The sequence below is a fragment of the Ictalurus punctatus genome, chromosome 28, assembly GCF_001660625.3.
Source record: "Ictalurus punctatus breed USDA103 chromosome 28, Coco_2.0, whole genome shotgun sequence".
Lineage (NCBI taxonomy): Eukaryota > Metazoa > Chordata > Actinopteri > Siluriformes > Ictaluridae > Ictalurus > Ictalurus punctatus.
Genome location: NC_030443.2, coordinates 17,090,811 through 17,116,770, shown reverse-complemented (window position 1 = coordinate 17,116,770; position 25,960 = coordinate 17,090,811). Strand labels below are relative to the sequence as shown.

At 45.5% G+C, this 25,960-nt stretch overlaps 1 protein-coding gene across 1 annotated transcript in view; it reads left to right on the top strand.

The window, feature by feature from the left end:
- mbd2 (methyl-CpG binding domain protein 2) overlaps positions 1–25,960 on the top strand; it is a 34,302-nt gene that overhangs the window by 1,090 nt on the left and 7,252 nt on the right. Inside the window, exons 2-6 of the mRNA XM_017460518.3 lie at positions 8,834–8,993; positions 14,536–14,673; positions 19,652–19,742; positions 21,126–21,303; positions 23,958–24,084. Of these exons, the coding sequence (XP_017316007.1) occupies positions 8,834–8,993; positions 14,536–14,673; positions 19,652–19,742; positions 21,126–21,303; positions 23,958–24,072 (682 nt within the window). The 3' untranslated portion in view covers positions 24,073–24,084. The remainder of the gene's footprint in view (positions 1–8,833; positions 8,994–14,535; positions 14,674–19,651; positions 19,743–21,125; positions 21,304–23,957; positions 24,085–25,960) is intronic.

The window sequence follows — 25,960 nt, the reverse complement described above, 5'->3', positions numbered from 1 at the left end:
ACGGTACTAGTATACGTTTATACTGACTTTAAAATCACCTGAGGGTCGTACGTCACTGACTCGCTTCTCATCACGAAGACGTGTAAGTGTTGTCAGCTACTATCGACATCAGTCAGAGTTGATTTTTATTCTTACCCCAATAACAGGACGTCCCTCCCGAAAGCGGTTCGAGATGCCCGTGTTATTAAAGAGCGACCCCTTGTACTTGCTATCTGTTTACGGTTACGAGTAAAGATCTGCAGAACAAGTTAGCGCCTGTTATCAAGTGCACTGTAGACGCCGTACAACGTCCTTCCCTTACTCGTCCGGTATACTTCGTTTTTGTTTTTTTTACACACTCGTATAGTCGCATAGCCTTTCCAAGTTTACTCCGTTTGATATGTACGCGTACGCAGGCGGTCGACGCATCCGCATTACGACAACTTGCACTACCCCTCCTGGCCTACGAGAGGCAGTACAGAGCAGTAAAGCAGGTCTTCTGGTGTCACAACACCACGAAGAAGAATGCTCAGGCTATCTCTCGCTTCATCAGCACCCGTATACGAATCCTTATACGCTTTAAGGCTGGAATTATACAAACGCGGGTGCTTTCTAACATGCGCTCGTTTCCGTTGTTTCTTCGACTGCCTTGAGAATCAACGACCCCGGGTCACTGTCGCCACCTTGTGGAACGACTAAATAGTGCAAGAGAATTAAAAGCCGGCGGCGCGCGCGTACTCTGCTGATGATGAAAGTTGCGTCACATGTACTGTACACTGTTCCTAGCGTACGCGTAAATACTGAAGCATACTTCCTGCTTCACACTCGTTCATTTTCTCTCTCTCTCTCTCTTACAAAGTAGATTATCACGTTAGCAAGAAAACGAAAAGCGCAAAACGCTGTGTCCTGACCGTTTAAGGTACACGGCACTGACGCTGGAGACTCCTTTCTTTCTTTCTTTTTTTTTTGTTAAATAACTTGAATACGGCTGAGGTTAAGTGGAGCGTCCGCTATACACGTCTCTGCGTAAGTTGTTACTATAGAAACGATAACATATAGTCCTTGGTGGTAAAACCGTGTCCATTTGATGTTAGTGTTACAGTTTGTTCCACTGTGTACGTATAGACCTTGTTAGTATTAGTGAATACGTTTGAAGGATTTCAAAAAAGTTGCCAAACCCGGAGCCGGTGCAGCCTCTGTGGCACATGTGGGTGTGATTTGGTACAAAATGTGTTGACTCACCACTGGGCTAGAAATGCGGTGGAGCTTACAGGAAGTGCTTTCGCTTTTGAAGGCATCCCAGGTGATCGCAGCACATGCGCCAGAAAATCAGGCTGAAGCAAGCGACGCGGTCAAACTCATTTCCTCGGCTCACAGACCGCCATCGTTCTTCACTTCTCATCTCGAAGAAAAAAAAAAAAAAAAGTCAGAACAAATATTAGTTCTGCATTTAGGTCCGGACACGCTCTACTCTCCCGCGCTAACGAAGACGCGTTTAATAACGCGTCGGGTTCGAATTCTCAACGGCGCTCGCGATCGACCTCGACCGGCTTCGTCTTTTACGGGTTTAAAATTCCCGAACGGATCGAGGTTCTCGCTGTTTCTCGTGACTGGTTTAAGGCGGAGAAGTACGCATTAAACCGTGCGTTAAAATCGTGCTTTACATACACGCAAATATATCCAGCGTGTTCGATCTTTTGATCCGTAGCGTACGTTAAACCCGGGTCAGAAAGCGCTCTCTTTCGTTTTTTATTTATTTATTTATTTATTTTTTGGCGTTCAAACAGGAGAGGTGCGGACGATCGGATCGTTTCCGTTTTGGACCGACGTAACGATATTCTCAGGAAAGCCAGCTTCCGTTGGTGTCTGTGTGAAACGAGTGCGAGCTGTGTGCTGATCTGCTGATAGCGAGGCCTCCGAGTGTTTTTGGTGTACCGTCACTTCCTGTGTGGCTGTCCCGCGTCGAAGCGCGACTGCGTGACCGCTCTCGCTGCTCTTCCCTCGACCACGTTTTAAATCGCATTTCCTCCTTTTTCCATGACGCGCCGACAAACAGTACGATGACAGCATTTAAAAAAATTTTTTTTAAAAAAGAGAGAGAGAGAGGGGGAAAAAAAAACTTCCTGCTCTGATAGATTGATGATAGCAAAGTTTTTATTTGTTTTTCTTTTCTTTTTTTTTTTTTTTTTTTTTTTACAGCGCTGCAATAAGCAGAACAAAAGCCGTGAAGTGGCTTTTCTTTTTTTTTTCTTTTCTTTTCTTTTTTTTTTTCCTCCTCCTCCTCCTCCTCTCCTTGCTTTCTTCACGAGTCAGTGGTGTTCGCGCACAGCGGGGGAGGGGTGTTTCGTGTTTCGCGGCTGGTTCTGAGGTGCCGTGATGGCGAGGGGAGGCCTGCCTGTAAAGCGATCCGCCGTCGTCGGTGGCGTGGTTTTCTTTGAGGTGTGGTGGTGTTGTTGCGGGGGAAGGATGCTAGGTCAGGCTTGCGTTAAAGGCAGCCTGGCGTCAGTACCTCGTGGCCTCATGGCGTCTGGTCGCCATTTTGAAGCCGGTGGTGTATTTTCAGTACGTTAAGCCCGAACTGATCCTCGGCGAGGGGTGTAAACACGTCTGAAAACGGACAGCGCTAATGCGGCCTGCCGTCGAGGCAGACGCTTCGTTAACCCTCCTATTATGTTACGAGGGTCAATTTGACCCATGTTGGTTAATCTCTCTTTCTCGACTTTCCTCGTTTAGGGTCACAATCTCGTATGGAAATGTTTCTTCTTATGGCTCGTCTCGGACGAGCCACGGTAAAGGTTTAGCGTTTTAAGCTGTTCTTTGCTGGTTTTTTTGGGGAAGTCATTTTGACCCATAACATAACGGATGTAACTTTTTTCCCCCCAACATAGTAGGAGGGTTAAAGGGTGAGAAGCGCGTGTGGGAAACAGGGTGTGGTGCGCTCGGGAGTCTGGCCGAGATTCTTCCTCTCGAGTCGTTCTCTGTTTTTCAGAACGTAGGCGTTCAGATGCCTGGTCTTTATACGGATCGGTCCGTTTGCTGCAGACGGTGTACTCTGTAAATATTCTCAGGGTGTCGATATCGGTGTTCGTTTATATCCTCCTTTGACCGACATGGACATGGATGCTTGATCAGCTTGATTCTTTTTAAAAAAATATTTATTTATTTTTTTTTAAAAGAAGAGTCGACCCGTTCAAAAGCCAAGCCATTACATAATCAGATGGACGCCTTAACTAATGAAGAACTGCTCGAGTTGTACTTCTGCCTTACAGAACATGTTGTACCTTTCAAAGCCTTCGTCAGCGAGAACATTCTCACACACACACATACACAAGCCCACATGTGAGATACACGATGAAGAGTGTGAAGAATGTACAGGAAGTGTTTTCACTTCTCAAAACGGCCCAGGTGTCGTCCGGGGTAAGGGAGACGAGTTAGTGTTCGAAAACAGGAACTCATTTCCTCGTCACGTGGACCATCGGCATTCCCGACGTCGCCATCTCATAAAAACGTCGACTTAACGATTATTATGCAGCCGGCGCTCCGTCATCGAAAGGAAGTATGGAAAGGTTAGAGCTTCTCCATTTCTCCATTCACGAGTGTACGAAGTGAATCAGAACTGACCGACTGACGACAAACTTTAAACGTTTAAACAAATACTTCTCACGTCCGTACGAACAGCCTGAGCGACGTTATTCGTTCTTTTCTAAACGATCTTAACGTGTCGATGCTTCACCGCTAAACGGTTCGGGATGCAACACGTCAGCTATGAATCCATTCAAGCGTTCGTTACTACGGCGAGAGCGACTCCCAGATTCGACTCCTCACGAGAGTTACTTTGAATACACGCTAAACTCCGGTGTTTCAGAAGCCTTACGAGTAAACCTCGACCTCGCTTATCGGCGTGCGTCAGCTTGGGTCGTGAATCTTCTTGCCGTTCCGTGTGCCGAATTGAACTCTAATTTGCAGTCGAGTCGTAAACGAATCGTGAGTCAAATGGACTCGACTCGGTGCCAGTTCAAAGATTCAGATCGAGTTATTTTTATGTTTTCAGACCGTCGCGACGTGTAAATTTCACGCTGTTCCACAGCGGTTTTCCTTTCGCGCCACGTTCGACGTCTTCTCTCGTCATGGCAATAAAACTGTTCACCTGGCGTCGCCGATTCTTGCTTTTCCAAACAAAGGACGAAGTATGGAACGCTTTCGGTTAAGCACCGGAACCGACTCGGACACATTTTAGCGCTCTTCCACAGGATGGTGCGACCCGGCTCGGCTCGGCCCGACAAATTACCCACGATCCTTTACGCTGTCGGTGTTTCTACTACCAATTGAACTGTGTCATATGTAACTACCCTGTGATGAATCTGATTAGGATTCTTACCTAGAAGCGCTGAGCCAGGGAAATAAAGATAGTGAAGACCAATGTTCAATGTTCTACCAACGACGCTACCTTCATGTTGTGCGGATATTCCGAACGAATCCACTTATTATCTACAAGCGGTTGTCGAGATAAAGCCTGACGTCCTGTCTCTCTGCCTGGATGAAGCATTTTTAGCACTTCCTGTCTGTATACTGGCTGAAACTCTTCCTCCATCTCGTTGCACGTCCTGACGATAATTTTGTCACCAGCTGTCAATGAGACCAGAGCAGAGATATGCCTTATTTGGATTATACAGCGTATGAGTCATATTCAAAAGAAAGGCGTCGGTATCGGTTTGAGAACATAGCTTGCGTCGCTAATGGTAGGCCAGTTGTATCCCTAGGTTCTTGGATAGAAGCAGACGTGAACGACGTGCTCGTCGCCATTCACACGTGGAGCTTTATTCAAACGTCAAACTTTCATTTCCTGTTTTCACACTCTGAAATCTCCATGACGTTCTAATAAGGATCTTGCGAGCCTGTATCACAGGCATGACCTTGTGTGTGTGTGTGTGTGTGTGTGTGTGTGTGTGTGTGTGTGTGTGAACGTGTAATCATAGAGCTCTCTCCTGTTACGTGGACTTCAGTTAAATTCAGCTCTGCAGCGCTGCTCGCTTCCTCCTCAGTGGCAGCAGTTGCATGAGCGTGGGGTTTTCCCCACTTACTGGCAAGATTCGGTCAGCCGTTACGATACACAGAGGCCAGTCACGGTTACTCGGATCTTGGCTCGGTCCGTCCGGTTCCTCACAGGTCACCGTGGTTCCGAGTCACGACGCTAATCCGATCTCGAACTAGTGTTTGGACTCCACGATGAGTTTGTCACCGTACTCCGGTCTCACCTCCGGTCCTGGGGCTCGGCGTGGAGTTTTTCACCGAGTCGTGGTTTGACTCATCCTCTGAATCCGACCCTATCTCTGAGTGTCATTTCTGTACTGGTTGGAAGACCACCAGAAGACAGAAACAACCCCGGCTCGAACTCTCACATCATATGCTCGCTTTGTATTTAGCGCAAATGAATTCATTGATTCGTTTTTCGCTAAGTAAGCGCTTTATCCCGGTCAGGATTGGGAACGCCGGGTCGTTCCAGGTAGGAATACACTCCGAATGAGAACGCAAACGCAGACGCGTTCTCACGCCCGTTCGCCCGGCATGTCATCGCGAGGTCGTAGGAGACCAGAGAACCCCCGAGGAGACGCTCGGAGAACGTGCGGACGGATACTAATCCGAGCTCAGGATCGAATCCTGGAGCATCTCAGGCGTCACCGGTCCGACTGGTGTAACCGCTTGGCGTTCTGCCTCCTAACGCGCCCGATTGAACTTTCCTTAGATTTCACACGACGAATTTGTTGCGGTAGATGAGAGAGAGAAAACAGATCTGCGCATCGCTGTGACATCTTTGGTTAGGAATTTACTGGCTTTCCCCCTGTCGTGCGCACTTCCTCTTTCTCTTTCTGCGACATTGCTCGGTCCGTCGCATGAGGACGTGGTGTTCTTGACCCGCTCCGGTCTGATGCAACCGCATTGTCCTTGGGGTCAGTCGACACGTCACGCTGAGCCTATCGCTCCTGGCTCGTTTTCTCTGATCAGGGAGTTCTGGGAAAAGCGATCGCTCCGTCCCAGGGCCACATTTGAGGCCAAGTCTCTGTCAGTGCTTGAAAAGAAGCGCTTTATAAACACTTCTACCTTTGGACCAGTGGGTGGAATAACCGAGTTGGCTAATCCCCTTAAGGCCTTATGGGAAACGAGCCAACTGCGTGCTTCCTGTTTGTGTTGATTGTTGAATCATGAATCCCTCTGGGCTGAAGTGATTTGCCTGCTGTGCTTTCACTGAGTCATTCGTAATAAAGGCAGTAAACGCCGGGCCACCTGCGAAAGCTTTTCGGGGACTCGGATTCTCCGACTCTGACTCATTCGCGAGGCTCGACACGAGGGATGAATACAGGCTGTCGTACGATGCCGTAAACAGCAGCTGAGACATCGCGTCCTCATAGTGCAGGAAGTGACATGACGTCACGTCACGTGACGTCACGTAGTCACCGTTACCATCCTGGAGTTGATTATTTTCCTGTAAGCGCACGTCCTGTAATGCTTTATTCCTCTTATCGACTGCTTAGTGTTAACGTCCTTATAAGGAAACGTCACCACGACACATTGAAATAAATAAACAAATAAATAAATAAATAAATGAGTATTGCTGTAAACAACATGGCATCCACGTCGAGCTTCGCCTGGAGGAGCTGATCCGTCTGTGAGAATCGTGCTCTCTCGCTCTCTCTCTCTCTCTCTCGCGCACACACACACGCACAGACACTCTGACCCGTGGAGGATGAATAATTGAGCGTTACGGTTGGATCTCGCCGGGCCTCCCTGCTGCGATCCTGGTTTTATGAGGAGTGCGAGTTCAGTGTTTCGCACTCGTTTGTGTGCTTTTGCACGGGAGAATGTAAACAACAGCGCGCGCACAATTTTATGGTACATTTTTTCCAAGATTATTATCCACTGTCTGTTGGTGGATGGGGGTGTGTGTGTGTGTGTGTGTGTGTTGCTCCTGCTGTCTTTAAGTGTGTGTATGTGGGTTGTGTGGTAGGCCAGTCGAGAGCACGGAATAGCTAGTGACACACTCGCATGCACTCTCGCATGCGCGCTCTCTCTGTCACCCCCTCCCCCTTTTTGCACAGTGTAACCACGCTGCTCTCGTGGTCGGCCTACGCCCTTTTTAACGACACAGCCGAATCCCACTGTGCCCTCCGGGAAGCGCCCTGGAGGCTCATGGATCCAACCCCTAGCTTTCGGCCACACTCGCACAGACACGGGCTTTGTGATTTTATTTATTTTTTTAAAAAGGGTTAACGTCGGCTTCCAGGGCTCACGCCGCGTCCATATGGCCGTGCGTTTCTGTTAGCGGAACCTCACCCCGTGACTTCACTCGCCGTCTGTGCCTGCCTTCACGCCGCACGATGCAGCATGCGACACCGTGCGTTCTTAACTTAAGTTTCGAAAGGAAAAAACAAAAATGTTCTCGACGATGGCGAGCTCGTCTGAGGTGCAGTGTTTACGTACATACATGTGGTTTTCTCTGTCGTTCTCTTTCTCTCTCTCTCTCTGCCTTCGTTTTGACTCATCCGTGACTCACGCGCTCCGTAGGTGAGCCTTAAACCCGCTGAGCTCACGCCTGCACAGTCATTTCGTCTCACGTCTGCTTATTTACTGACCAGAAAGAAGGAAACGTGCGCATGTTTCGCAAACTGTGGACAAACACGGACTGCAACTTGTACTTACTCTTTCATAATAATAATAATAATAATAATAATAATAATAATAATAATAATCTACACAGACTATTAGTTAATGGCATACTTTTCATACTGGAGCGCATTACGCCACACACACACACGCGCGTTCACGCACACAGCCGTACCACCTGATAGGCATCTCGCCACCATGTTAACTGCTGCTTTCGCTGCGGCTTTGCAGCTCTCGACACGCTATTCAGAAGTTTAACTGACGAACCCCATTTTATCGCCGAAGCTCCTTTAAGATGCCGTATTTTAAAAAAAAAAAAGGCGGCCTTGTACAACGCGTAGCTATTCCAGCCGACACGGTTCGCCTCATCAGAGCACGTCTAGGGCCAGTGAAGTCTCAATTTGCATGTAGCCATGGATCTTATATGCAAATCAGGTCCCTGATGATTTAAAAAAAAAAAAAAAAACCCAGACAGACAAAATGCTGGCGCTGCTGTGTTTTTTTTTTTTTTTGGTTTGTTTTTGTTTTGGTCCTGATCTCTTGTGAGCGGTTTTAAAAGATAAATTCGACGTAGATTACGAGTCGAATTTTGAGTCTAATCAGTAAACGAATACAGCCATGTGGCCAGGAATAAAAGAATATTTTATTTATTTATTTCTCAACCCCACCCCCCGACCGTCTGATCCAGATGGCCCCGGATACGTGCCGTAACCGGCTCCGCTGTTAAGAGGTCACGTCCTTTCCGTCTCGGATTACCGGTTCGAACCTCGTATTTATATCCCCGCAGCTTTCGCACTTCTTCCCCTTAGAACGAATTTCAAGGAGGTGAAGGAGGCGTGATACGATTTCTGGCTCCGCGTGAATAAAGTGTGGAGCGAATGTAGTGACCGGCGATGAGAGATTTTCCTTTACGCGTCGCCTCATGAGTTAAAAAAAACAAACAAAAAAAAACCCGTTAGTCACGTGTCTGGAGACGTGTCCCTTGAGGTTTGACGGGATTAGCGACGACGTTCCCATACCGGCTTCGCTGTTCCGGTTATTTACTTTAGATTGGGGGGGGGGGGGGGGGGGAACCCCAACGTTTCTTCAGTGTCACTGCGGTCGTGTCTGTTTCCATTTTGATGCTTTCGTGAATGATGTTGTTTATTTATTTATTTATTTATTTATTTATTTGTTTTTATTTTTATTTTTATAGTCCATCAGGGAAGAAGTTCAGAAGCAAACCTCAGCTGTCCCGATACCTCGGCAACACGGTGGACCTGGGATGCTTCGACTTCCGCACGGGAAAGATGATGCCCAGCAAAATGCAGAAAAGCAAACAGAGGCTTCGCAACGAACATCTCAGTCTGTCCAAGGTAAAGACGCAAGAGCGTGCTCCGGAACGACGAGTCATTTGTGCTACGAGTTTTATTACAGGAAGCGGTTATGAAGCACGTTCGCCTCACGCGTCCGCGGCTCCGGGGGATCGAATCCCGCCTCCGCTCTTTGTATGCAGAGTTTGCGTGTTCTCCGCGTGCTTTCGGGGGTTTCCTCCGGTTACCTCCTCCAGACACGCCTTGCGGTCTGATTCCGTTTCCCATTTGTCCGTAATGTGTGAATGTGTGTGTGATTGTGCCCTGCGATGGGTTGGTACCACGTCCAGGGTGTCCCCCGCCTTGTCTCCAGAGTCCCCTGGGATAGGCTCCCAGCTCCCCGTGACCCTGTGTAGGATATGGAAAATGGACGGATTAAGCAGCGTTTAATCCGAGCACCAGGTTTCATCCAGAGCTCAGGTCATCGTCTCTATTGTCTCCACATGTCGGTGCGGGTTTCCTCCGGGTTCTCCGGTTTTCCTCCCACCTCCCAGGAAGCGGGCTGGCTATGCTAGATTCAGAATTCAACCTCCATCCGGATAAATAATAATATAATCCTGCAACAGATGGAATATTAACAGTAGTGCTACACGATACATTCATATCTCAAACCACAGAAATCCTTTAATGTTGCAGGATGATACACAGGAAGTTAGATTTTGTGGTGTAAAGATAGTGTGTGTTAGTCACATGCACTGTTGCACTCCTTGCAGCAGGGTGTGTGTGTGGTTGTTTATATGTCAGCAGCTGCCCTAATCATTGTGTCACCCTGGCTGAGCAGATAACAGCAGAACTCACTGGTGTCATGCAGGACTTGGCACGCTGACAGAGAGAAAGAACGAGGAAAAACACCACACGGAAGCTTCTAGAAAGCCGTCGACATCGAAGCTCCTACTCTCTCTTGCTTAAAACAAAACAAAACAAAAAGACAATGAGCAAAGCGGGAACTGAGCCCAGTAGGGGGTTTTACACGGAGCGAAGCTCTCTTGTTTTTCACCCTATAGACTACATGCATGACTGATCCATTTCTGCTCTCCGCGGTCGTTACGTAACGCAAGGTGACAAGGAGACGAAGCAAATCCGAAATCGTTCCAACGTTAATGCGTCCGAAACGTGCGAACGAAGGACCGGCGTTCCTGTTAAGAACGTAACGTGACCAATCGAATAACACGGTCGTGTGTGGAACACAGTTTGGAAAATAAGTAATTAAGTAAGTAAATAAATAAAAACCCCAGCGAGCAACGATCTCCGACGTGGAGTTGAAGGCGGAAGTCTGACGTGAATTTCGCGATCGAAACGAACACGATTTATTTACGTTATAAATCGTGTGAAAATAAATAAATAAATAAATAAATAAATAAATAAACAAAGAGTTTCGGTTCCCATTCGCAATTGAATCCTCGATTCTGATTGGTCAGGACGTGTCGGATAAGAAGTATTTCCGGCTGTAATTCGAATCGAGGGTTTATATCATTAACGCGCTCGCGCCGTCGGATATGTTTTCGTTTCTATAGTAACGGCTCACTCACGGGGACTTGTTTGGTTTACGGCCACATAATATAGTCGGGTTTTTTTTTATTTTTTATTTTTTTTTTTTTAGAAATAGCAGCGAATGATCTGTGTAGATGTCGCTGTGGTGAGGTTTAAGATTTATGAAAGAAGACCCGAGTCCATGTCGGAGAGTTTTAAACTAAAGCTCTTCCTGAGGGAGTGGAAGATTTTGCGCTTAGTAGTTTCTCAATGATGTGCCTTTATTTATTTATTTATTTATTTAGTTTTCTCTCTCTTCGCCTATTAGCTTCAAAAGAGAGGGAAACAAATAATGGGCTTGTGTGGGAGCAGCTCTTTATGGCTGCTTTAATGCACGTCGTGACAAGAGCTGACTTGTTACGACGTTTCGTGACATGAATAATCTATAAACGGATAAAAAGCACAATTTCGCGTCATGTATAGAGCTTGTACGAAAATATAAATGATTATTTTTACATTGTTGCGGGTAAAAATGCTCGATTTTGCCGCGTTTTTCCTCTCTCGAAAGTTGCATCGCAAAAAATCGCATTCGCACGAAATTGTCTTCCGCAGCAATGTTTGTGGGTGAACGAGACCTTTCCGCCGTGCTCGTGTCCGACGCACGTGAATCGACGAGGGCTTTGACCGGACGCGCGTCGCGATGATGTCACCTGACATGACGCGTCTCGACCCGGACCTGCTGAAAATCTGCGAGCTCCTCTGAATATCGCAGCGTTCGCTTGATGACTCGGTGCGTTCGAGTTGGTTCGAAACGCTTACCTGGTTAAACTGTAAAATTTAGAGGACCGTAACAGGAAGTGTTCGGAGCGAAACGATCTTGTCGTCAGTGGCTTACTAACCTACTTTTTAATGTTACTAGTACGACTGCAGGAGGGTGGAAAGTGTCGTAACTATTTTTTCAAGCACATGCTAGTTTAAAAAAAAAAAAAAGGGGGGCGGGGGGGGGGATCAGTTACATGAAAATGTTGTCTTTATACATGTCTCTAGACGAGCGTTACGGTATAACAGATGCATCGGTTTACTCCAGCCATGTACGTTTTTCCCCCCAAGTCTGATTTCCGTGTGTGATAGGACGCAGCACGTAACATTTACATTGACAAAACTGTTTTTACAAACAAACAAACAAACAAAGTTCGTAATTTTTTAACGATCGTGTTGGTGGTAGCGTTAACGTTAAACGAACTCTTGCTGAGATACTGTCTTAAGAATGTAGAATGACCACACCCATTAACGCTTGATCTCTCTCTCTCTCTCACACACACACACACACACACACACACACACACACACACACACACACACACAGTGCCACACTTAATCTAAACTCTTGAGCTATATTAAGAATTTCGAAGTTGCAATTCAACACCGATCGCTGACACACCGACTGTAACCGGCTCAATTTCAGTTAAATTAGTTTGTCGGCACGATTCCGTGTCGCATATAGACTCTTGAATCATATAAAAACTCAGAGGTGTGTGTGTGTGTGTGTGTGTGTGTGTGAGCAGGCTAGATTTCCTTCCAAACTAGTTCCACAGATTTGTTGTCCTCACACGCTCTTAGTTAAGTTAAGGTGTGGTCGCTTTCCTGAAGCGTCGTTGCTTAAACCTTTACTCGCTTCGTCAGATCGAGCTCTTCGGCTCTTCCGCCGTCGAGCCGGTCGGGTGTCAGGATCTTCCAGGACTGAATCACCGGTCTGGCTTGATTTAACGAAAAGTCCATGTCCCTGAAGGCTGAGCACTCCTGGCTGGACGCGGGAAATCTTTTTTCCTGGAACTCCGGCACACCTAAAATAGCCACAAAATAAATAAACGGCGCTTCAGGAGAGTTCTAGACAAGTATTCAATCCCCCGCCTACATCCCCCCTCCCTCCACCTCGTGTCTCGTTGCGCAAGCAGTGTCTCAAACTAGCAATGAAAAGTGTTATTATCTTATTTCTTGTCCCTCTACGATGGATTTGAAGAGAAACAGACTTCCCGTGAGAAAACACGGACTTCTTAACTTGGTAAAACATGCGATTAAAAGTCCTGAGATAAAGACACGCCCTTTTCCCAAAATGGCTCTTTGTCTTCCTCCGTCTCTTTACAGCGCCGCTTTATACGACATCATCAGTAGCCTTGATTTCGTTCAGCTCATTGAGGCGTTTTAAGTCCTGAAGACATTATAAATGCGTTACATGTCAGCATCACTCGATGTCTTATTCACATGCACCAGTATTTACATATTTAAACACTGGGTGATGATTATAATCGGTGCAACGCCGTCGTTTGCGTTCTCGTGATTATAATTGGCCCGGCTGCGACGTTAGCGTAGAGATGTTATCGCCGTATAAAGTATAAATGTAAAAATTTTCATTCTGATTGACAGTCTGCTTTATTGATGATCATTATCTGCATGATTTTTAAAAAAAATGATAAGTCACAATACACGGAAAATGAATATCTGTTGCATGAGTTCACGCGATACGTTTTCGATTACGTTTTTACATCAAGTAATTACATATAATTATGTCATAACTACATTATAAGTACATATGGCTTTCAAAATGTGACGTTTTAAAGGATAGTTACCTGACAGTACAAGTATCATAGTCCTTTCCTTGCTTTACTTTACACGTTACATTCGGTAAGGTAACACGACTGAGAGTGTATGTAGCTTGCTAGCTAGCTGGTTAACACTTCAATACATTCTGAAAATCTGCTATAGCGAGTGATGTGCTGAAGGGAGTCCCGAACCCCAACCGAGCCTCATTTTTGCCTAAAATTGCTGTTAAATTAAAAATAAAGCTAGTTTTTGTGATGGATGTTTAGCCCTTATGGTGAAATTGGCCCACCGTGTGTGCGAACATCTGCTGGGCCTTTACATTCCCCACACGCACGCACACGCACACGCTTTCTCTACTGGTTTTGATTTTAAAACAGTGTGATTATCAGATTAACGACAAGCCGTTCTGTACGTCTACGGCGTTTTGCCTTTATGAGCACTGTGGGATCTCTAGTCCGAAACGCATACGCTCTCATGCGGATATCTACACGTGTGTTTCAGCTGTGAAATAAAATTTTTTAAAAAAACGGCATGTGTGGCCTGAATACACCCATCCTGAAGCGCTGCGTATGCTTATAACTGTAAATCCCAACTGCATTAAACTGTCTTTTTATCAAATAAAAGAGGTCGACCGAATGCTAGGTGAGAAAACAGAGCGGTTTCGCTCTTTGGGTTGCGTTATGAGTCAGCGAACCGAAACGGATTATTGTGGGTTGAGAAGCGCTAACATCATGCATGCTAAATGACTCGGCAGTTTTTCTCAGCCTGTCCTCTGACCGATTTATCAGAAAGTCGCTTTAATCGAGACGACGGCCACTTTTTCTGAATGATTTGCACCCTTTATTGTCCTTTTAACCCCCCCCATCCCTCCCTCCCTCCTTCCTTATTATCCTCTGTCAGTAAATCGTAAACAGAAGCGTAGTGATTAAAGATGGCCGCCATTTCCTTCATGCTAATCACCTCAGCCATCTTAAAGAGGTGAAGCTGGAAAAGTCTGGTTAGACAGGAGGCTTTATGTGATTTTTACACATAAAAATGTGCCAAATTTCTTCAAGAAGTCAGTTTAAACAGGACAAGTCAGCCGTCTCTGACGGTTTTTAGCCTTTTAGCATTTTTTCCCCCTGTATTTCCTCAACAGTAGTTCTCTTGCTAGTCTTACATAGCAGCACTATAGGCAGGTTTTGTTTGAGTTTTTACATTTTATTTATTAATTAATTTTTATTTACTAAAACACAGATCTTTCTGCATCTGTTGATGTAGTGTTCTCAAAATGAGCACCAGTTAAAAGAGAGCTAGTCATGGAGAAACTGGAGCACACACTCCATACATCATAGTTTATTTGTTTTCATCGCCATTGCTTATCCGTTTATCGATGCACCAACATTTCTACAACATTTTAGAAATAAAAAAAACTCTTTAGTTGTTTATGTAAATTTCTGTGTTTTTATTTTCTTTTTTTCTTCTTCGCTCTCAGGGAAAACCGGACCTGAACACAGCACTGCCCATCCGACAGACAGCCTCCATCTTCAAACAGCCCGTCACCAAAGTGGTCAACCATCCCAACAACAAAGTCAAGACAGATCTACAGCGAGCGACCGAACAGCCCCGGCAGGTGAGCGCTTTCGCCTCGGCCACGTCGGATTTTGTGCGGATGGCGTTAATTTGGTTACCTTATTACGGTCATGCGATAATTATCAGTTGTATCAGAGTATTATGCTGTGTTCAGGTGCTCCTTTAGAAGCTCGTACGTGTCAGATAGTGGACTGGAAAATACGACTTGACTCGGTTCAGATGCTTGTCGGTAGATACGTTCACAAAATGCGGAAAGATCCGAAAAATATTCATCATACATTTTCCTTTAATATATTAAAAACGAATATAAATGCAGGTATATATTTTTTTCACATGTACTTACATGCTCACCATCTTTCATTGACAAATCCTGAGTTTGTAGTTACATCTCTGTCAGGTGTTTGAGACCAATTTACCTGTAGGAAAATGCGTATTTTCTAAGTTGTGTCCCAAATGACGTACTATACACTGTGCACTTGCACTATGCACTATATACTCTACCGTCTAGTGTATGAATTTTACAAGGGTAGTATAGTCTCAAATGGAACTTTTTTTTTTTTTTTTTTTTTTAAATAGTTTTTTTTTTTTTTTTTTACTAAACCTGGAAATATAAGCCGTTTCCCAGCCGATGACAAATGACGTCAAACACATAACGCGATGCTGTTAGCTTGTTGGCCATCTTGAAATTCTTTTCTCATCCGGCTTTAGCACCTGGTAGCCCCTCCCCGTTTCTGCTACGTAAGCAAAGTTGTGACTGTTGAACGCATGAAGTGTCCAACATTTTCAGTTGAATAAGTGCATCATCCGGGTACTTTACGTGCACTTCTTCTTGTTGGAATTTTCAGTCTGAACACCCTACTCACACCGTTTTTACTACAAAATGGAGTACAATAGTGCACAAATATACAACTCGGGATGTTCCTCTGGTTTCCAACAACACTTGAATCGCAGCAAAGCAGCTTTAAAACCAACACAGTAATTTCATTATGCGCACATCGAATATTGTCCCATAAATCACTGCTTATTGGGCTTTTGCCACCCCATGGCTAAAATCTGGACCCAGCCCCTGTTTACTAAATATGTTTAGAAGAAAAATGTAAAAAAGTGAAATGGTGTCCCACAAGGTTCAGTCATAGGACTGCTCGTTTTTTCCAAACACATTTCTAAATGTGTCCGTAGTGTATGAATGGGTGTGTGAGCGTGTATGTGATTGTGTGTGTGTGTGTGTATATATATATATATATATATATATATATATATATATATATATATATATATATAATATGTATATATATATATGTATATATGTATGTATATATATATATATATATATATATGTATGTATATGTATGTGTGTGTGCTTATATGTGTGTGTGAATTATTATATATAAAATATAATAATATGGGGCATGGGTCATGACTAGTCAGAATATAAACCATTGAAGTTCAGTTTAGTCCAGTCCAATCCTGTCTTCTTGTGCTGCATTTAAGGCCAGATTGCAACTTGTAATTCTCTGCCTCCAATCAATAAGGCCACCGAAAACGCCCCCTTCAGCTTAAAATTTTAACTCGTCAACTTTGGGTAGTCTTCTCAACTACCAGTTCCTTCAGCGTGTACAGAGTGACGTCAAACCACTGTGAACACGGTAAAGTCCCCCTTCTCTACTGTTAAATACGTTCTTAGCAGTATTGGCTTTAGATCAATTAATATACATGCGCAGTGGTACTTGCTTAAATCTATAACATTGACCTTACTAATCGCTGTTTTGAGAACTGTTTTGTTGCTGTGCTGCAGTTTCAGTCCAACGTGTTGCATGAACGTTTGAAGTTCACTACAGTAGAACAGAACCAACAGCCACTCAGGCCTGTAAGTGTACATGTGCTGTCGAATTAGCTTTTCCTGAGCTTTACAGGCTCTGACGGAGCAAACAAAAGACACGCTTTTGTGGCGGCGTCCATGTTTTTTTCCCCCCTACTTCACACGTCAGACTTCCCAAGGTGGGAAATGACGTCATTCCAACTAGCAAATCACCACTTACAAAGCACCACCTTCTGGAAGCTTCTGTCTACACCTTCTGTCGTGACATGTAAGGGTGCAATACACGGCCGTGACCACAAGGGGCTGCTAAAACCACACATTTTTGCAGCGGCAGCAGTACTGGATGAACGTAACAGAGCTAATAATGCGGCTTGTTTATAAACTTCATAAAGTGGAAGAACTCGTGTTGAGAGACTTCCGGTTGGTCCGCTGGTTCTTCTTTTATTTAATCCTTCACTTTTGTTATTTAGGAAATCGGCTTTTACATGATTGCAATGAAACACGTGATCCGAAGACGATTTTGCCTTGAAGTCTGGATCGAGACGAGACAGAGAAGCAGACTATTTATTTATTTTTATTGTAAAGGGGCCAACACATCAGGAGTGTTTTGGGTCGATTTGACCTGTCGATTGGACGTAAACATATACTGGAGGTCAGAACGATTAGAAAGAGGGGGAGGAAGATTTGCTGTAAGAGTGGTTAAGGAAAGAAGGGGTAGTGTGACAGTAGGAGTTGGGGTGAGGGAGTGATTTAGTGTGTGTGTGTGTGTGTGTGTGTGTGTGTGTGTGTGTGTGTGTGTGTGTGTGTGTGTGGGAGACTCCAGGAGTCATTGGCGTTTGGGAATTATCTTGCTGCCTGACTGCTCTGTTCTCTGTGAGCAGGGCTATAATGATCACACCATCCCCCATCCATCAATCTCTGTCTCTCTCTTGCTCTCTCTCGGTCTGTCTGTCTGTCTCTCTCTCTCTCTCTCTCTCTCTCTCTCTCTCTCTCTGTCTCCCCCTCCCGCTTTCTCTCTCTCTGTCTCTGTCTCTCTCCCCCACTCCCCCCCCTTTTCTCTTTCTCTCTCTCTCTCTCTCTCCCCCTCTCTCGCCCACCTCTCTCTCTCTCACCCCCCCTCTCTGTCTTCCTGTCTCCCTCTCCCTCTCTCTCTCTCTCCCTTCCTCTCTCTCTCTGCCTCTCTCCCTCTCTCTCTCTTTCTCTCTTCTCTCTCTCTCTCCATCTCCCTCCCTCTCTCTCTCTCCCTTCCTCTCTCTCTGCCTCTCTCTCTCTCTCTCCCTCTCCCCCTCTCTCTCTCTCACCCTCTCTCTCTCTCTCTCCATCTCCATATTCCTCTCTTTCTGTCTCTCTCTGTCTCCTTCTCTCTCCCTCTCTCTCTTTCTCTTCCTCTCTCTCCCCCCTCTCTCTGTCTCTCTCTCTCCCTCTCTCTCCCCCTCTCTCTCTCTCTCTCTCTCTCTGTCTCTCTCTCTCTCCCCCTCTCTCTCCCCGCCTCTCTCTCTCTCCATCTCTATATACCTCTCTTTGTCTTTCTCTCTGTCTCCTTCTCTCTCCCTCTCTCTCTCCCATCTCTATATTCCTCTCTCTGTCTTTCTCTCTCTCTCCCTCTATCTCCCTCTCTCTCTCTCTCTCTCTCTCTCTCTCTCTCTCTCTCTCTCTCTCTCTGTCTCTCTCTCTCCCCGCCCCTCTCTCTCTCTCCCCATCTCTATATTCCTCTCTCTGTCTTTCTCTCTCTCTCCCTCTATCTCCCTCTCTCTCTCTCTCTCTCTCTCTCTCTCTCTCTCTCTCCCCGCCCCTCTCTCTCTCTCTCCATCTCTATATTCCTCTCTTTGTCTTTCTCTCTGTCTCCTTCTCTCTCCCTCTCTCTCTCCATCTCTCTCTCCCAATCTCTATATTCCTCTCTCTGTCTTTCTCTCTATCTCCCTCTATCTCCCTCTCCCTCTCTCTCTCTCTCTCTCTCTCTCTCTCTCTCTCTCTCTCTCTCTCTCTCTCTCTCTCTCTGTCTTCCCAAACCAATCCTTTTTGTGTGCACGTTTAGGAAACGTTCCAGAAAGCTTGTTTTTCCTCGCAGGTTTATTTCACTGCCTCTTGGTAGCCTTTTCCCTCTTCCAGGCTAAAATGTCACGATTTCTTTTCTGTAAAAGCAGCAAAATTAGAGCGGTATATAAAACACGGGGGAACTTAGTGCTGTTCGGCGTCTTTCAAAGAGAAAGCGTACAATCGTAGTTCTAATGGATGCTGACGGATTTAACGTAGCATCTCTACTCGCGATTCCCAGCATTTTATGAATCGGTTTGCGTCACGCAGAGCAAATCTAACCCGTTTCCGGGAACACGGTGGCCTGTTGGATCGTTTCACAAGCGTAATATGGTTTTGAATGTTTTTAATTCCTTCCCGTCATCGCCTGCTGCTTCGTTCAGTAAGAACAGAAGCTGTGTTTTTTTTTAATTTTTTTTTTGACAGACTGAAATTTCTGAATGCTGAGATTTCACATTTTTGGATGTGAACGTCTGCTGTTGGCGCTAGTCCCGAACTCCTGATTCGCTCTTAAAAACGCAGCCGTTGTTGTAAAAGGTGGATTTATTTGTAAAGGCCCCAAGACAGTCATGGAGGAGCTTTTATTTAAAAACACAGTTCAGTAAATCCGGGAGCCTGTTTACGAGCTGCTGTTGGCGAGTCGTTTGAAGTGCCAAGCAGAGCTGCCATGTTGGCTAAAGATGGCTCCCTCGGGCTCATCCTGGACGTTGGCGGCTAACAGCACAGCGCTAGCGGTTTTGTGCAAAGGCTGCTCGAGAAGAAGTCTGTTCTTCCCCCTGTTTCTGGAACCAGTGACCGGTTTTAGTGACAGAACATCATCTTGAGTGGTACAACTCAACGTCCGTCATTAATAGCAGGATGCGACAGGATCAACACTGCTGGTTCAGTACTCCAGAACAACCTGTCAGCTTCAGATTTCTTGCTGTATAAACCACCTCTAATGGTTTGACTCTAATGCTGGTTAAATCCCCCTGCAGGGGGAATGTTCCGAAACATTTCCAAGGCTCGCTTGGTGGAACCAATAAACGCCAGGTTTCCAGGTCACTTATGATTTAAACCTCAGAGTAGCACGTACAAGATGGCCGAATAAAGTGCAGAAGGACAGGATTTGTTTTGTGTGTGTCTGCTTTTAAGTTCTTTTCTTTATCTCTCCGTGTATATGCAGCTGTTCTGGGAGAAGAGGTTGAAAGGTTTGAGGTCGTCGGACGTCACAGAAGAGGTTCTCAGGACTATGGAGCTTCCTAAAGGTTTACAGAGTAAGCTTTTACACTCACTCGCATTCCGACCCCGATCAACGAAAGAACCCTCGTCGGGTAAACGTCTCGATTGATGGATCTGGAACCGTTTTTTTTGGTGCTGGATTTATCTACAAGGTGGACCAAAAGGTTCTTTAAGGAACGTACAATGGTTCTTCTACGGTACGGCCTCGCGCTAAAGAACTTTCTCTGTATGCAAGAGCATACGTACGCTTTCTTAACTAGCGCTTTCCCTGACTAACATGTACTACCAGTTAAAGTAAAGAATCGATCGTTCGAGGGAATAATCAGCGACGGGATGCTGTGACGCGGCCTGACGGCGAGCAGAATTACTGTTACCACTCGAAGTATGTTTTATCTGTTCGTAGCTACGTATAGCGAACAAAAAATGCCATGGTGGAAAACTTGCTGACTGTTAGAACTGACACTGGAGACTCCTTCCATAAATGTTAAATAAACATCGTCTTACGGAAAACTTCATCGACGCGTAACCCATGGTCATCTGTTTTTAAAAACGTGGAGCTCCAGCCATACCAGTGTACTGTTTATGGATTATTATGAGTGCATTAACATAAATCTGTGATTTGCATTGATTACGTGCGCCTAACTTCTACCTACACTCATTGAACAACTCATTTGATCAACTACACCTGGTATATCAGGTGAAGCAGCATTGCCAGGGTAGTCAGTGACTATGTTTACATGGACATTAATAATCTAATTATTGACCTTATTCTGAATGAGACAGTTTAAGGTGTTTCATTTGTAATTTTACGAAAGCTTCAAGTGCGGTTAATTATTTGTCACGCTATACGTGCTAATAGGCGACTGCTTGCAGCTGGAAGCTGTCCGAAACCGCGTACGTAAGTACTATATAGTAGCTGAAACACATGTATTTCTCCTACTATATAGTAGGCAAGTACGCGGTTCGGGACGCAGCCGTGCTCTCTTGTTTGCCGTCAGACGGTCGAGCGCGGCCGTGTGTGTACGTGTCCTGTCAGACAATGCGGTGGAAACTCCCACACGACGTTAATAGTGTGATTACGGTGTGTACGTGTCTGTAACGCACGTCGATAACGCGATTAAAACAGGAGTACTCCACACGTCTTAATTCCATTCGTGTTTACTCCGAGTACGACTTTAATCGGATTAAGGTCATCGATAAGCTCTGTTTACATGCTAGTTTCTTAATCAGAGTATCGTCTTAATCGGGTTAATATCGGATTATTGTTATCCATGTAAACGTATTGAGTGATGGACAGGTAGACGAGGGCCTGACGGACTGGGCAGAGATGTCCCTGATAAAATGAGCAGTGATTCCAAATATTTAACGAACTAGTGACTCGGGGTTTAATCGTATTCGCACGTGTACCTTTTTTTCAGGCGTAGGTCCGGATTCGTCAGACGAGACGTTGCTGTCGGCCATAGCCAGCGCTCTGCACATGACTTCGGGCCCCATCACGGGTCAGACGTCCACCGCAGCAGAGAAAAACCCCGCTATCTGGCTCAACACCTCCCAGCCACTCTGCAAATCCTTCATCGTCACCGACGAAGACATCAGGTACGTCTCGCGATCGAGTCTCTCGGTGCGAACCGAGTCCCATTCGAAGTCTCTCCAGCAATCGATTTGCGCCGGTTTTCCTGCAGTTTGCTGTCGGAATTGTGACCACTTCTTCCACCGCTTCTACCCTGACCTCCGTGTTCTCCCTGAGAACCTTCTCGAGTCGCATTTCGGGTTTATGAGTTATCGAGTGCTTCGGTAAAACTCGTGATGTTTTTTTTTTGTTTGTTTTGTTTACGCACTTCATTTTCACGCCGTCTCGAGCGTTCCGTTCGTCTCGCGCCTCCGCTCGGGGCGCGTTCGTCTCCCTTCTCGCGATCAGCGTCGCTGTTAGCGCGGCGCGTACTGCGTCGCGGACGACTTCATAAGGTTCGTAATGGATGCCAGTTTCAATCTCGCTTCAGCTCTGTGAGGCATTACAGACAAGATAAATTGGCACCTGGCTACCGCATATGGGAAAGCGAAGAGCCGAAATAAGATTTTCTCCTGGCAAGACAGAGTCGTTTTCTGTCCTGAGAGCCACCGGAATGCTGATGAGCTCTTTCTACCTTGACAGACATGATGTATTTATCCGTCAGCGGCATGTGTGGAATTACCCGGTTTAGGGTGTGATGTGGAGTGATTAACCTCCGAAATAATCGGAAACCGGCTTCGAGCATCTTCAAGGCAGCACAAAAACAAGCGGATACAAATAAGTATCTTCAGACGTTAGCCATTACTCAAGCAAATGGCTCAAAGTGCTGAGGGTTCCCCTAAACTCCGTTTCTAAATAATTACCGCTGCTTTCGTTTGACGGGCCCTGTGTGATCTTTAGTTCGCACCTGAAGATGAAGTCATTTCCAGAAGGGATGCTCTGCCCACTAGATGGCAGTAGTCGTCTTCTCGTGTTTGGAGGAAAACAGGATCAGGTTTGTGGGAGTATGAATACGGGTCCGGCCAAACCTATGGGCTGTGAAATGCCTCGGAGATGAGCTGCTCGCTGCTGGTGATTATAGAGTCGGGAGAAATGAAGGAAATGAATCGTGTCTAGTCTGTTCTTCTGCCTTTCTCTTCGGAAGAAAAGGAGACCGCAGGCGGGGCCGGGATGACTCGAAGAGTGTTTATGAAGGGTATCATGCTCATGCAGTCATGCAGCGTTTATACCATCTGATAATGGCGGTCGGTTCCTTCCGAGTGTTTGGAGGAACTAAAGGGATCTGGAAGAAGACCTACAGAGTTTTTGGATGAGTTCCTCTTTTACGGTTCCATCAGAGGTGATGCCCAGTCAGAATCTCAGTCCCTTTAAAAGGTTAATTCACCGAGCCTCCTGCCTGGGACCTCCGTCTCCTCAGAATCGTCTTCACCTTTACCCGTCCACCATCGTGTAGAATTCGAGAAGTATAAACGCTTACATCCTTTCAGCAAACAGCAAAAATACATCAACACAACAAATCTGAAGGAGAATCGATGTTGTTGTTGTTGTTGTTGTTGTTGTTGTTGTTGTTGTTGTTGTTGTTTATTGTTTATCCCATGCAAATACGACGTTAACTTTAGCTTTCCGAAATAGCAGGAAGTGCAATTTCAGTTTTTACCGTTTAGTGTTTACGGTGACGCCAAACCAAACGTTAGTCTGAAAATGTTCCGCTTTTTAGCTGCTATAACCTAAGCGCAGGATTTTAAAACATTGCAGAGTTGAAGATTCGTTCTGCGAAGCGTGCGGTTGACCAATCAGCAGTGTTCTGTACATTAGGCTCCACCCCCAGGAGTTTCTGATACGCAGAAGAATACCTACTTTGGAGCAGGAACCCAAAAGGTTCAGGAACTTAAATTGGTTCTAGTTCCTGTGGAAATAAGTACGATATGGTCCAGTGTAAAGTAGAGTTACTACACCAAAGATGATGATGATTTCCCTATAACTGCATGGTTTATTCTTCCTCAACAATAACGGTTTGCTATGATTTTTTTTAAAAATTTTATTTATTTATTTTTATTTTATTTTTTTTATAGACGTATTAAAGAAGGACAACGCATACATAAGTCTCTGCGTAAGTCCGAGAAACGATGACGCGTTCGAACGAGTGCATTAATATAAACCTGTGTTAAAGTTCACAGGTTCCTGAAAGGGTTCCTGCTGTGGAAGTGCACCAGTAATCATGATAATGTTATTGATGACATGCATGAACAAGCAGTCTTTATTATTATTATTATTATTATTATTATTATTATTATTATTAATATTCTATATGTGTGTTTGTTAGTGTTTGTCCTCGAATCACGGAGAAGTGGATTGCGGTTGTCGTAGTTCGAGGCTGTTGTGTTTTTATTTGCATCTCCCTTCATTAACCTCTAATTAAACCTGAGACGGCTGCTAAAGTTGGGACTCGCTAATGAGAGCTCGGGGTTAATCCGGGATGAGACGGGAGTGGAGGAAGGGATGGGGCGCGGGCGGTGGAAGGGATGTTGACTGACAGGAGGAAGGAGTAACGGGGGAAGGAGATGTGAGAGCGAGCAGGAGGTTCAGCAGCACTGATGGGTGATGGAAAGCGGTAAAAGGAGGTCAAACTTAATCAACAGAGCATTTAGACAGCAGGCTTCTGAAGTCTCGCCCTATCTTCTTCCTTTTCTCTTTCTCTCTTGCTGTCTGCTTCCTAATCCCCGTGTTTCTGTCTCCTCAGGGAACAGGAGCTGAAGGTGTACCAGGCCAGGAGGAGTCTGGAGGAGGCTCTGATGGCTGACGGTTTGGCGCGGGCCGCCGAATCTGCCAGAGACATGGAGGGCAGAGCGGCGTAGAGACTCCAGCAGGTGAGAGAGGGAGGGAGGTAAAAGAGAGAGAGGATGTTTTAACAAGACTGTCATTGATGGGGGGGAAGCGGGGAAGACCAGCATAGCCAAGTTAAGGGTTACAATTACTAAGGATGAATAAATGCATCGCGTCATGCATGTTCACGTTAATGAACGTCGTCCTTTGTTTGTCCCGTGAGCTCCCTATCGGTCCTCTCTGTATGAAAGTAAAAACCTCACCCTGGCGTGACTTTCCCAATGCATACCTCTGGTCTCAACTAGATGCCCTCTGAACCCTTCTGGCAAGCTTTATTTTATTTAGCAGCTTTAGTACACTTCATACCGGTGCAGATCTTGAGCAGGTACGAAGAACAGAGATGGAAATCAATCCTTAGAAGAAAAAAAAAAAAAAAAATACAATTCAAGACAAGTCTCTTTAAACATCTGTAAACATTTCCAGTTCCCGCAAATCTTTACCGAATGAGATTTCCAATCTTTTCCAGTCGTTGCAGGATCGGATCCTTTAAAAGCGCTTTCCCTTCTGTGAAAGTGTTCCTCGATACCAGATTAGTATAAGACGTAATGATCAGTTTATTGCTGGAATGCCTTTGTCAAAGTCATTCACTCTGGATATTAAATACCAGACGCTCGGAACAAAAAAAGGAAAAAACTTCCCTGTTGCAGTGAATTGCTATTTGCACACTGTGCGATACAGCTGTGAGCAGCGGTGTGCAGAACGAGCTCGGCTTATCAGCTGTTTAGTGATTCTGTAAATATGGATCTTAGCGCTGTTGGAGTTCTGGCTCTCATTAGCTTTGGCGTATGGCCTGCCCACTGCTGCGTGACGCTCTTTCTTTCCGAACCTACTTTACACTCGGATTACTTTGTTTGACTCGAGGCCACTTAGGTTTGTCCTCTGGCGCTTGCGGTTCAAACACTTTTAAAAAAAATAATTAAATAAATAACATTAAATTTTAAGCTGCAACAAATTGCTGTTCAGCCTCACAGGAGCTGGAACGTTCGCGTATCGCCGTGAGTTGTAGTGCTTGAAAAGCGTAAATGTATAAGCTATTTAAAAAAAGAGGTTTCAGCTTGATGTGGGGTGTAGGTGGCGAGGGAGGACGTCGCGAGTCGATGCTAATTTCGACAAGTGGCTTTTCTGTGGTGCAGAGAAATCCTGAACCTCAGACGGTCATGAAATATTCAGGTGGTCATTAGGAGCAGGGTTCGACTTTCGCTGCTCTCCAACCGCCTCGTTGGCCCGGTGCTTCTCTTCTTTCCTCTTCATCTCCCTCTAATGAATCTTTAAAGCAAATTAATAGTTCATTTTTCCAGCTCCACCTCCCCAGGAGCTGTAACTCTTCAGTAAGCACCGACCCAAAAGGGGAGTTCAAGCGTGCCAAATCTTACATGCCTGAGTAGTCCTCCATTTTGAGACTGTATTATAGCGGCTATTAAAGAAGGGCTCTCTGGCTCCTTCTGAATGCTGATGTCTGTCTCCTGATGCAACACTGATGGAAACCTATTTTTTTTTTTTTGTTTGTTTACCCCACCAGGTAATCATATCCACCATCTTGTATCTGTTGGTTCAGGGAGGGTTTGTTTTTAACACAAGTGTTGGTTAATGTCTGTGCAAGCTGTTTATTGCTTTCCGTTTTCAGAAACGCCAGCGTGCACACGTGACTCGACAGTGTTCTTCGCTGTCAGCAGGATTTCATTTGTTTATTCAGGCTTTGCCCCTTGTGTGGGGTCAGCTGCCTTCTCTTTAGGGCTGAATACGGATGGCGGTTTGCAATCACAAGCCTCAATTTGAATATAAATTACAGCATATAAAGCAAAGAGGGAACATGCATTCATTCTGTCTCTACTTGTTTTCTAAATGCCGGTGTCCGGTCTT